The 13,936-nt window shown below is 40.2% G+C and overlaps 1 protein-coding gene across 3 annotated transcripts in view; it reads right to left on the bottom strand.

The window, feature by feature from the left end:
* The window catches only part of sema6bb (sema domain, transmembrane domain (TM), and cytoplasmic domain, (semaphorin) 6Bb), a 155,352-nt gene that overhangs the window by 34,458 nt on the left and 106,958 nt on the right, over nucleotides 1-13,936 (bottom strand). For all 3 annotated transcript variants that reach the window (XM_034223523.1, XM_034223525.1, XM_034223524.1), the window contains exons 12-15: nucleotides 13,232-13,381; nucleotides 11,761-11,940; nucleotides 7,393-7,533; nucleotides 4,359-4,436 (exon numbers count right to left, since the gene is read on the bottom strand). In XM_034223523.1, coding sequence (XP_034079414.1) covers nucleotides 4,359-4,436; nucleotides 7,393-7,533; nucleotides 11,761-11,940; nucleotides 13,232-13,381 — 549 coding nt within the window. The remainder of the gene's footprint in view (nucleotides 1-4,358; nucleotides 4,437-7,392; nucleotides 7,534-11,760; nucleotides 11,941-13,231; nucleotides 13,382-13,936) is intronic.

The raw sequence follows: 13,936 nt of genomic DNA on the forward strand, positions 1-13,936 counted from the left end.
AAGGAAATTCATATATAGCTCGGTGGAAAAGTTACAAAAGTGAGTCTCAAACTTTACTCATAACTTACACGTCTACAGAAATATCAAAAACATTTCTACAACTCAGTACTCTTGATTTAAAACTCATTTCCCATTCTAGCAACAGGGGAGCGTGGAAAACTCAAAGGAGTAAAACATATGATGAGGTGAGGAAGCCGAGAGGAAATGAGAACAGCACAGAGTCCAGGTGCTCCCAAAGAAAAACACAACTGCTGTTAATCATGGCTCATATCAGGGAAAACAGCACGGAGTAACAGGCCTTGGTCAATGTGTGTGTGTGTGTGTGTGTGTGTGTGTGTGTGTGTGTGTGTGTGTGTGTGTGTAAACTGAGGGGGATTGAGTGGAAATACCTTTAACTAATTGATACAACACACACCACACATGCTATAATCGTCAATACATAATGTAGCACACTTTATAACTCATTTGTACCTAAACCAGAGACACACTGGGTTTTGAATCTGATCACACACACACACACACACACACACACACACACACACACACACACACACACACACACACACACACACACACACACACACACACACACACACACACACACACACACACACACACACACACACACACACACACACACACACACACACACACACACACACACACACACACACACACACACACACACACACACACACACACACACACACACACACACACACACACACACACACACACACCTGATTAGAGTTCAGCCGGTGCTCTCTGGAATGTGAGGTTAAGCAGATAGAAAGTCAGAGACACTGCTGATACAGACTGTTATGACTAGGACTTATGGAGCCATTGAACTGACTCATCTTTGGATAAAGAAGTTAATTCCTGGTCTTTTCCAGGATTAAAAGAGTCGGGGAACGACTTCAGAATAGATGGATGCTTACAATGTGACTGCAAACATGTATTCAGTTGTGTTGCTCATGTTCTGTTTTTTTACTTTTTAATGTAAACCTTTTAGTAACATGAGATCTAGTTTCTCTTGTATCATCATTGTTTCAAGTCATTGCTCCAAAATAAGAAATCTGCCATCCAGGACCTCCCAAAGGTCACAAATAAAGCACTTTATATCTTATTTGTCTTATCCACACGCACAAGAAAATACATCTTACTATTAACTCATGTTGATATCAAGCCATATTTTGTAGAATGAAAAATATATAAGTTGACATATGTAGCTTAGCGCAAGTTCAATCAAGAAGACACTATCATCAACGTTATCTCAATAAGCGATCAGGGGCGTCACGCCCCGGCTAGCCAATCATCGCACCTGCTAACCCCTTTAAATCTGCTCTCCCCTCCCTGTCAGTTGTCATTTCAGGTGTCAACGCACAACCCTCCTCCACCCCTTCGCCTCCTGTCTCCTAATACAGGGCCAAGCTAAAACCTTCTCCCTTCAGATCGGACCAAACTACTATCACCACCACCAGTGTCTAGACCCCGGGGGGTTCATCAGAGCGGTTCTTTCCCTCCTGAATGATCATCCTGCAAACCCGGGGCCTAATCGCCAAAACATCACAACAGTTACTTGTTGTAATAGGCAGCAGGTGACTTTATGCAAGCGTATTTAAGTAACATTTAGATACATAGGAGCTTATTTAAAGTTACATGGCTACAAAGAATATTTGTAATGCTGGCCAACATCTTTTTATTTTTGCTGAAAAAAGGCATTATAATGCAATATATTGTGGTTAATATGGATGGATTCCACAATGTTTGCTTGATCACTTGTGGCAATGCGTCCAAACCCCTAACAGCACTTTGTATTGAATAGGAAAGTCTTTACAGAGAAGTAAATAATCATTTAAAGATCTACATGGCTCCACTAATAGCTCCGTTACACTGAATCACTATCTGGCCTACGAACAACATTGGCACAAAAAGCTCTTTGGAGGAGTGACGGAGCAGGAGTCAGTGTTGCAATTAGCTAAAGGCTCGGGCAGCAGCGCAGCCAACATCCACGCTTCTAATGCCTCGAAATCACCGTGACAAATGAATGCAAGTGCAGCGAGAACCAGCAGCAGCAGCAGGTTGTCACCCTAATAAAGAAACATGTTTTGTTTTGCTGACTCTCACGCACTGTTGGTCATTACTTTGAATACATTTGATTGGCCCGTTGGTCTCTGTGTGCATGCAAGGTTTTTTTATTGTTTTGTTTATGACAGTGCTTTTTATATCCGGCACATTCTTCTCGGTACATTGGTTGTATATTTTAAGACTTAATCATAAAGAGGAGATTGATAGAGACCATATGTGTGTTTACAACAATGATTCCCGGTACTTGTAACCCAGGGGGGGTATTTCTCCTTTTAGGTATGTTTAAAGATCGTGGTTCAGCACATGCAATAGAAAATAATAATTAGATTAAACAAATATACCTAAATACTGATTGTATATGACGCCCAAGCTTCACATGTTCAACTGATTGTTATACAGATCAAAACACACTGAAACATACCCATTCCTATACAAAAAAATGTGCTTATTGTAGTGAGGAAGCTACATATTTTAAATTTGTATTTGGAATTTCTAGCCTACAGTTTACAGTAATTAAAAAGGTGTTTGAAACTACTGTATTGAGTTTTGAAACTGAACAAGTTGGTTCATGCCTTTAGACTCATGTAATACATTTCAACACGATGGTAATTAGCATGAAAAAAATATATAGCGATCAATTTGACAGGATTGTTTTGTTTCAATTGTTTCATTCTCACTGGCAGAAACAAAAACAGGTGGGAATTGTTTTGTCTCCCCTTGTTTAGCAGTACGATAATTCACTCTGGGACAATAACAAACTGATTCGCACAACAATAAAACCAAACATAAAACCATGTTTCCTCGCAATAAAACTCCAACAACTATTTGTATACACAATACAAAACTTCCTTTCCTCGGAAACTTACCAAATTACAATCTAATGTCAAATAACATCCCCTGCTAAACTCTCCTCTGGCGTCAGTTTGCAATGAGAGGTTGCATTAGTCCACAAGGAGGAAAACCACAGTAACTCAATGCACAATCGATTGCCGAGTTGACTGCCCTTGGAAAATCAAATCAAGACAGACACAGAGGCCTTTAATAGTATGAGCAGGTAGCCCTGGGTGGTCTAAAGTCCTGTTTGTCTGTTCTGCTGGCACTACACCTGTGTTCAGAGGGCCTAATTCAATAAGAGCCCTGACTAAACAGAGATTTGATTTCACAGGAGGGAGGCCGCTAGGAAGACTGCTGAGTTTCAGTAGCAGGAGGAAAGGTCACACCGACATACACACACACACTGATATTCACACATATCTTCACAGCACACTGTCTGAAAACATCTGCAAAACATGGACATGAGTTACGCAAGAGAAACAAACACAGAGCTCTCCTCTCCGTCACACACCTACCCAGTGTTTACGACCAGCGCTTGATAACAAACAAAGTGAAAGAACATAGCATTGTTTAAACACAGCTGCAGACATCTTGAATCAATAATGTAGATAGTGTGCGGACTGGTTGACAGGCAACTTAGAGAGAGCAGATGTTACTCAGAGGCTCAAGTAACCGCAGATAGAACCAAGGACTTCTTGACCAGATAAAATATGGGACATGTCTAAGGATGGTCTGCTGGGTGTGCTGTTGGGAAAAGAACCTTGAGAGGAATGATAACATGGAAATAAATCAAATCCAAACAAAACAAAACAACAATAAATTGGAACAAGAAGAGGAAACAGGGCAAGGTGATAAAACAAAACTACAGACAGACTGAAAGGGGCCCTATTATGCCTTTTGGGGTCATCCCTTTTCCTGTGGTGTGTTATATAGGTTTTTGTGCATGTAAATGGCCTGCAAAGGCTTCAAATCCCAAAGTTTTTCCCACCCCCCCCCCCCCCCCCCCTCTTCCGGAAACACCGCCATTGGACTCCTTTGTTTGTAATGACATTACTATGTAACTTTTTTGCTTTTATTGGCTAGTTCTCCAAAACATTGTACGTGATAAGCTAAGGGCGGGACATCTCTAAGCGGTTGACCAATCACAACAGAGCCAACCAGCTAACCAATCAGAGCAGACTGGGCTCTGGTTTCAGACAGAGGGTGAAAAGAGGTGCTGCAGCACAGGCAGTAAGAGCTTTTTGAACATTAAAGCATGGAAACATTAGACAGTAGGGGCACACGATACAAATATGAACCTGAAGATGAGCATAATAGGGCCCCTTTAAAGAAAAACTAAAACTAAAATGGACCAGGTGACACTATATTGATGCAGGATGTGGTGTGTGTGTGTGTATTTTCGGAGTGATGTCTACACTATTGGAGAGATGTCATACCTCGTTCCAGGCCTGAGGAAGGAGCAGGTGCTTCCTCGGGTCCAGCCACAGTAAGGATCTCTCGAGGCGATACAGTTCCTGCAGAGACAAGAAAAATCCCTTGAAAATCAATCTCCTTTTCACTTTAACATTTTCTTTAGCTTAAATGTTGAATTCTTGACCCCAACATACTTTACAGGGGCTCTCCTCCAATTTCACTCATGAAGTGCTGGGCTGAAACTAACGTATTACTTTCATTATTGATTAATTTAGGGATTAAATCATACTGTGTTATATTGATTTTCTTCTTCCAAGAAACCTTTTCATTTTCATTAATTCCCAATCTCTTCAGGCTTGAAACGTTGATGTTATTCATCACAGTGAATAATTGTTCCTAATAAACTTCAATATCGAGTAGGGTGGAAATGCCGTTGAGGGAAAAATCTGGATTTATTTCAAGTGCTTTTTATTACTTCAAGCCATTTATGAATGAAGGGTAAAAAGATTGCTTTGATGAGACATTGCAGATACAGATGCAGATTAACGTTTCTGAATACATTTATAAGTGGTAAAAAGTATGTTTATGTTATTGAAACATTCATGGCTTTGAAAGCTCTCTGTAAAAGAAACATTTTATTAATGCAAAAACAGTTTCACAAGCGTTTTGATTCTCATACAGCATCGTTCATGAATGTGATTTATTACATTTTCAGCTTCATCTCTAAACATCAGATGTTAGGATGCCCTCAATCAGGTCAAACTGAAGTCCCTGTAAGTTCATTTTTATACTGCACTGGTGTCATGAATAGAAATTACTGTATGCCTGAAAGGGAATCAAATATCTGTCGTTTATTTTCAAAAGTGGATGTCAGAGATGTCAAGCAGCATAAAAGGGATTAATTGTAGTTGACCGGTAATGTTTTAAACCTCTGACATGGTCCTTTAAAGGCCGATTGCTTTTGGTTAACTGCACAACATGACTTTTTAATGATGGGTCTGTGAGAGCGGTTAAACGAGGTTTAGATGTCAATCTGCAACTGAAAGCAGACTGTAAAATGTTGAATTATTAACGATTAGTGTGGAAATAAATGTAGTATGAAAGGAAACACTCACAAATACTCTTCGAAAACCTGAAGCTGCCGAAGCGTGACTAAGAATTCTCGAACACACACACACACACACACACACAACCTTAACTCTCAGTCTCTCATCTAAACACAAACACTCACAGACTAAATGCACCTCAGAAGCATGTGAGCCTTTCTTAATGTGCTCTGGATTACACGCTTGTGTGACTCTATGGGCTCAGTGAACAGTGTGTTCACTGAGCACGCTTGACGTACTGCTGTGTGTGTGTGTGTGTGTGTGTGTGTGTGTGTGTGTGTGTGTGTGTGTGTGTGTGTGTGTGTGTGTGTGTGTGTGTGTGTGTGTGTGTGTCTCAGTGGACGCTAACGGGCCACAGGCATGGAGACTAGGTAAATGTGCCAGTGAGAGAGGAAGTGTGTGTAGGTGAAAATATAATTACTTAAAATATATGTATTTTAATGTTTAATTGTGTATGATTAGTGGACTCAGGGTACTGCTGCCCCTTCAGTTTAAGTTAAACACATTCACAATGGCAAAACGCCAGAATAAAAACTAATCTGGAGCTTCTGATAATCCTATAACGGCTAGATAAAGTAATTCAATATAATCTCTCTTTTATATTAAAGAAAGTGAATTAATGATGATCACTTCTGGTTATGCCTTATACTTTACTAAAACTGATGATGTATCCATGTCCGATGCTTCTATGTTTCATCAAAACAGTAGTTTCAAACAAAAACTAAATGAGACTGATAAACGTCATCGCGCCGAGCCGCCTTTAGCTTAGCGGTGGTTTTGAAGCCATCCGTGATGTAGTTTGTTTAAAGCCCATCGTTAGCTTTTTACTTCTGGCGATTGCATTAACGCTTTAAAATCATAACGATGTGTTAATATGTAGAGAATTTAGGAAAATCCAATAGAAATATCCCTTTGCCATGATAACTACTTGGCCTACAAAAGATGTCCTCGCTGCACCACTCAGTACATCATCATACACTCACTCAGTTACATCACAATTATATCATTAATGTTAATCTAAAAACAATAATCATGATTGCAGCGAGGCTTTACAAGGCTTTATCATATACAATGCTATAACATATAAAACCAACATCAAGCTCCCAGACTTACTCTTGTACGTCCCATAATAAACTCCAGAGATGGTTTGACCCTTTTTAATAGACCCCTCTCCTCTGACTATGTTAGACGTAGAGTGGGGGATCTAACCGTAAGCCTGTGTCACTACAGAATATAAGATCCTCGCTGTGGCATTCACCGTTGGGACTTTACATGACATTACACTTACTCTGCTGAAGTGAGGATGTACCATCTCTATATGGCACATCAAGTAACCTGGGGCCATTCCCCTGATCATATCGTACATCTGCTGGGAGTTCAACTGACTTATTTTCTGATGATGTTAAGCCTACCTTAAACTCCAGGGTTCCCAGGATGTACCTTACCATGTTATTTTGCACGACATGCCTTCTGCTTTTCAGCTTTTGCACAAAGCAGGGCGAGCATGCATTTTTAAAGTGACACTGGATTGAAGCTTCGATATCATGTATTATGCTGTCAGTTGCCTACTTGTATTATTATCTTTTAAAATCATAGTTCATCTATGATAAAGATACGATTACAAGCCCAGGTAAAATGGAATCCTTTTATTTAATAGTGAGGTATTACACTTATGGCTTTTATTAGATTTCCTCCCAATTTACAGGAGCATTTTATTGCAGCAGTTAACAGATTATCACTTTGCTCAAGGGCACAGTGACAGTTGTTATTAGGTTTTGGTATGGAGGGAAATTAAGGTCAGCAGCAACCCTTCTGCTGGCCGAGGTGCAGAGTGTCAGGCTCAAGGACACTTGTAAAAGCCAGATGGTTATTAAATGGTCACCTAACTTCTTATTAAGCCCCCTTGCTGCCCTTTCTGTTTCTGGACGGACAGTGCAGGGTTCAGACTTACTTCATGCATCGGGAGTAGAGCTGGCATCGAGCCAGCGGCACTCTGACCAAACAGGAGGGGAAGGCGAGCAGCAGAGTGTGGCTCGGCCGGTCCAGAGTGAGAGAGAGAAGCTGCCTGTTCTGCACAGAGTCCTCAGCACACCTGCAAGACAAGACAAGGGACGTTTATTATACATGGCACATTTCAACACCAATTCAAATGGCTTTCCACAAAACATTTAAAGCATTAAAGGTGCCCTATTGTACTGTTTTTCATCAATATATTATAGGTCTCAGATATATACAAAACATGTCTCTGAAGTGTTTGGCTCCAAATACAAAACAGATCATTGCAGCATCCCATAATCCCCTCTGTTTCAGCCCTGTTTCAAAAGTGCTGATTCTCTGTCTGTTACTTTAGATGAAAATAAGGAGCCCCTCCCCATGACCCTCTGAGAGATATTTGGTTAAAAAGAACACAATGGTGCTCTAGGAGGAGATTCAGGTGACAAGGTGGGTCGGTATTACCTTGGCTGGTGATTGGCTAATGGTTACACAAGCCAAACAATTGTTATGACATCATAAAGTGGCCAAAATCTGATCAGCTCATTTTCAGACAGGTTTTTATATAAATGGATCAGGACAAAAAGAGAGAGAATCTTTTTTCCTGAAACTTTCAGAGTCTCTTTACACAGAGGGGAACACATGTTGATGTAGAAAAGACATGAAGTGGATTTTGTACAATAGGTGACCTTTCAAAGCATTAAGCATTTGTCAACAGCTTTAAAATCTAAATCTGCTCAAAGATTGTTGGTCAACCCTGTCAGAGACTTTATGACTCAGCATACCACAATAACCTAGTGAGGCCACAACATCATCTCGGACCCAAACCATGTTCTGAACAGCGAATATGAACTGCTACCATCTAATCGGAGATACAGGGTCCCGCGGTTCAATAAAGTCAGACTGAAGCATCCTTTGTGCATCAGTCAATCCTCACAGTAAACACAGAGCTAAATCCCAGGTCAAACGCACTAAAGGGTCATTGAGCCTGTTTTCTCTCAGTGATTGTGCTGTTACTGTATGTTAAATGTTTATTTATTTTTTTATGTATTGTGTCTTGATATTTGTCTATCTTGATGTTACACATGGAGCTGCTGCGATGCAAGTCAAATTTCAGACTTGATCTGACCATTAAAGTATTATTGTATCGTATTCGTAGTAAGGTACAACAGAAGCACGCTATGAAATGACATTGAAGTACATTTAAATAGGATGCAGTATATTTCTATTTAAATTAAAGCCGTGTCTTAAAGGACTTTTATTGCACCTTCTTCCTTCAACTTCTTATATTTGTATACATATTTATTTAGTTTACAATAGTGCAACTGTCACAACACCTAGTTTCCCCCTGGATGAATATTCTGATTCTGAAAATTAAAAAGCCAAGAGGATACAAATTGAAAGAAGTTATAATAGAATAAGACAGGTTATAAAACACAAGAATACAAGTTACAGTGCAGTGTAAGGTATGAATAGTTATTTAATGAAATGCAGAGGTAGAAAGTATAGTCTTCAGCCTGGATTTAAATGAGTTGCAGCAGTCGTGCAGTTTTCTGGGAGTTTGTTCCAGAAATATGGAGCGCAATAACTGAACGCTGCTTTTCCATGTTTAGTTTTCACTCCGAGGACAGACAGTAAACCCGTCCCAGATGACCTGAGTGATCTAGATGGGTCATAATCTAGCAGAAGATCAGAAATGTGTTTTGGCCTTTAACCATTCGGTGCTTTATAATCTGTAGTATTTACTTGAAAGAGAGCAAGCCACTGTAAAGACCTCTAAACTGGAGTGATTTGATCTTTGTGTTAGTTAGCAGAACACACACAAAACTCATTAGGTAATTTCAATTACACGACCGAGACTTCATTAGACCTCTGACCTCACTCAGAATAACCGCAGTAAAAAAAACTCCTTGTGACTCAATGTGAAACAACCAAACGTAAACAGCTCTATAAATAAAAGCTATAATAAAACTGGAAGAGATAAATAATGTAGCCAGATGTTACGGTGTCAATCCAGAGGTTTAGGGTTTGAGAGGTTGGCCGGCCGTCCAAAAACAGCCGCCGCCAGCAGCTGAATCACTCCTAATTGGCACTTAGAGCTACGATAGAAAGCACCGACCTGCCTCCATACAGCAGATTTATACCTTTTTATACACAAGTACGCTCCTGCACCGGTTGGTTGTATCTGGAAGGTTTATGGTAATAACATTGCGGCGGACCAACAGTCATTAAGACGAATCTATCATCCTGTTTAGGCCAAGCTCTGAGTCATTCTTCAGAGCCAATATTACAAAAAAAAGCAGAGAAAAGGAGGGGACAGATGTAGGGAGAATAAATAACAAAAGAATGCAGGAGAGGGAAAAAAACACATATTAGAGACTTGTGAAAAGAAAATATGGGAGACAGAACCTAGATCAGATACGGGGAGGAAATAGGAGAAGATATAGGGTCTATTAGTGCTGCATTTCTCTCATTTCCTGCTTTATTATGGCAACTGCACTATCACAAAGAAATGATTTCTCTCTGTGTTGGCTTCCTCAAAGATGACTGTGTTAGCGGCCCTGTTCCTGTGTACCCTGGGGTTTATTAGAAGGCAAAAGGCATCTCATTGTCTGTGTTTGGAAGGGGAGGAGGTTGGTAGCCTGGCCTGGAGCATAAAAAAGAAAAAAAAAGACCCTGAAGTGGCCGTGCACCGGCTTCTGATTAGCTGGGAGCCTGCTGTGATCGTCGGACTGTCACTGACCTCCTGGTGGACTCATCAAATTATCCATCACACAGTGACTCCAGTCCACAGCATCTCATTCATCACACAGTCTGCTCATGCCATCACTATCCCTCATTTTGTCAAGTCTGAAGCAGAAGCTAATAAGCTGAGGCACAAATTGGTGAGCGTACATTGGGAGTGTTCGGAGAAGAAGGTTGATTATTAAACAAAAACCGCACAAGCACTTTAGAGAGTACACGTTTCCAGATAGTTTGTTTTGAGAAATAACCGTCTTTGTTCCCCTATTGCAGAAAATAATGGTATATACATCACAAGCACAATTACCTCGACAGGAAGCTAGTGTTTAGTTTCATGTTCTCTCTTGTTTAAATGCCTCTAATTAGCCTTGGTGAAAGATAATCACCAGCCAAATCTGCCTGCATCTGTGTGACAATCTCCCCCCCCCCCCCCCCCCGCAGCCATCCACCATGTGGAGCGCTACCTCTCAACGGAGAACAAAAGCAAAAATGAAGATTGAAAAGGCATTGTACCCGGTGTTCATTACGTAGTGACGGGCGTCCAATGAAGCCCAGAAGCCTCATGTAAAATGCTAATTAAGAAAGGACAAGGAGCCGACTCCAATCTTTTGTCAGGATCCAGCTTTATAATGTGATTCAGCTTCAGACTACAGATAAGAGGTCATCCTCCTGACATTTTGTAATTTTTGGTCACGATTTTACCCCTAATGCTATTATACAACATGTCTCTAGCTCATTAGGAGATGTGCAGATTTCCTGATAATGAATTGCAGCCTCGAATCCTGATTTCTCTTCTGTTTGCCCTATTTGTATTCTCTGCATGGGGGTGCATCGGCTCAGCTTCTGCACAAATGATGTGTACCTCTCCGAGAATAGGTGAGCCTTTCTGCATAATTCAGGACACGTCATATTTCTCTTTTTTTCCCCCTTGCGACTTTTTTTATAGGCGTATCCCCCCACCAGCGTCCCACGTTATGTATACATCAACCCCAGATGTCATTTAACCCCTCCCTCTCATCCGCTGCTGTATGTCTCAAGCTATTTTACATAAAGCTCTCTATCTTCACAGGCTTGTACCGTAAATATATAGTTGATCAGTTTTTGAAATACGCTTCCTTGCTGAGAGTAAGATGAGAAGATTGACACCCTCATATCTGTATAGTAAATATAAAATGAATAAATGCGTTAATAGAAACAGACAAAATCAGCTTACCTGGCTCTGATATAAAAAATATATATCACAGACTCTAAAAATAACTAATTAACACATCATGCGACAGCCTCACGGTGACAACAAAACCACAGGAAGTTACTGGGAAATAAAGCTCTGAACATAACACCTGTAAAACTAAAATGTAAGGTTTTCACATCTCGGTTTTCGAACAGATTAAACAAACTAGACAGGTTATAATGTGTTAATTGGGGAGTTTTAGAGGTGCTGGTACAGAGAAGAAGTTCACAATGCTTCCAGTAGGCTAAGATAATCGTCTGCTAGCTGTAACTTTGTTCATCACCTACAGACATCGACCTTCTCATCTCACTTAGAAAACAGCCAGTTACCACATTGTTAGCTTTATCGTCTTACTTATCAGGGTTGTATCCCTCCAGCTCCTCCAGGAAGATGTTGCTGTTGGTGACGCTGTTGTCCTGGTTGGGCATGATGAGGAACTTGAGGATGTTCCCTCTGCTCGACCCGAGGAAGAGGACGGTCCGGTTCCGGTGAGGCCCGGCTTCTGTATCCACCACGATCTTATTCAGCTGGTACCTGGAGAGGTTTAAAGCACTCCATTTAGAGCTGCGTGACTCATTTGGGACATTTTCTTCTTTAAAAGATAAAAGCACGGTGAAGCAGCTCCCAGCGGCACATTTATGATTTAAGTGCATTACAGCTGATTGGTTTACTATAGGTGTAAAAGACGCTTTTAAATCATAATATTTTTCTCTCGAGTCACTGCAAAATGAAGTGAATTCCATAGAGACGCAATCAAATTTGCATAATAAACTAATTATGGCAGACGTTCAGTCATTAATAATATCAGTCAAGTAAATGGGTCTGTGTAGCAACAATAGCAGAGTGTGGCTGAACTACACACCGTCCTGTGTGAGTCAATAGACAAGAATAGAGGCCATGTTGTGCCGGCTGTTTAATATTCCTCATACATCGAGTTCCCATAATCCCCTGGTGGCTGGTGGGCAGCGGGACTTCATATGGCGGATTGTGCAGAGAGAGAGAGAGAGAGGGAGTGCATTTATGAGCTACAGCTGCTCCACTGCTACCAGGCTTCAGCACCCAAAGTGTTTAAACTCAACAGAAGGAGCACACCCCAACACACACACACACCATATGTGTGTATACAACCCTGTTTCCTATACTGTGAAACATCAAGTTTAAGTGGGATCAATTAGTATTTGAATAAACAAGTTATATATATCATGTTACGTCCCGTTAAAAAATGTACATTAACAGACCATTTCCGAATGAATAACATTACTTCAAGTCTTTGAATCATGAGTTGATTGAATGCAATGCTCAGTGCTGGCTGAAGTCATGAAAATAAGTTTCTAAAACACAGTCAGATGATTTCCCAGCATGCATTGTTTGTCTCCAGAAACACTTTTTTTTGTGTTTCTAAATTTGCTTTGCCAAATACAAATGGATGAAAACTTAATTAACGCTATGATTATGTTGAATAAAAACAGTTTTTTATGAGTGGAGTTAGTAGCTAATGGAAATCATATAAAGACTGTCAGGGTGGATGACTGGAATACAAAGCATCAAAGTAAGGATATGATTATGTTTTTTGTTAAATGATCATAAATCATTGTTAACAAAGTCATTTTTGTCCTTTTTAATATCCTCCAATATCTCCACCTAATCTTGATAAACCTCAAAATAACCATGAAAAACTTGTTTTATGCTTCGGTTGAATATCAGTGAAAATAATATTTGAGCATTATAAAGCTTCTCCGAAAATGTTCATTAAAAACATTCCATGCCTCTCTGTAACATAATAACTCAGGGACATGTTACACTGCTTATATGAGATCAGTCTCACCTGACCATGGTTCGTACAATCCAGGGTCTTTGTCCTAGAGAGGGGACGGCTTCATCCATCAGAGGATGGGTCTTGACGAAGTTGAGCATCTCATCAGGGAAGGCGGTGGAGGAGTTAAACTTGGATCCTTGAACAGCGCAGCCACCGGGTCTGGGGACAAAGCATTACAGCAGATGTTTAGCAGACCTTCAGTTGTGATTAACTCAAGCTTCTGTAAAGATAGAGTTATATAATAAAGCAGTCTAGACTGTCTGAATGTATGCCATCTATCAAACTTTTCAACAAGAGACTCATTCGATACAATCAAATTAACTTTATGTTTAAAGTATTTTGCAAGGCTATGTGCATGAGGTCAAAACATGCCTTTAGATTGGCACAGACGATATGCTGTATATCCTTGTGAAAAGTGAATTTCCCACCTCCACATACATTTGAGTTTACTGAAATGTCTACAGGCCTGGGTTTTAACATTCAATACCACACACTCCAAAACCAAACAGCTTTCTTGAATACTGACTGTAGCTGGAAGAGAAGCAATAACAAGAACAACTGGTATGACCTACTGTAATACCCAACATATATTTAATGGAAAGAATATTTCTTTCCATGAGGCTTCAAGAAAACCAATTTGAAGAAACGGCTTTAACAATTGGTTGTTTAAATGTTATGTAAGTTGTTCCAAAGCCATGCAGTTTGTGCAATAGT

This window comes from Gymnodraco acuticeps, unplaced genomic scaffold, assembly GCF_902827175.1.
Source record: "Gymnodraco acuticeps unplaced genomic scaffold, fGymAcu1.1, whole genome shotgun sequence".
NCBI classification, from domain to species: Eukaryota; Metazoa; Chordata; class Actinopteri; order Perciformes; family Bathydraconidae; genus Gymnodraco; species Gymnodraco acuticeps.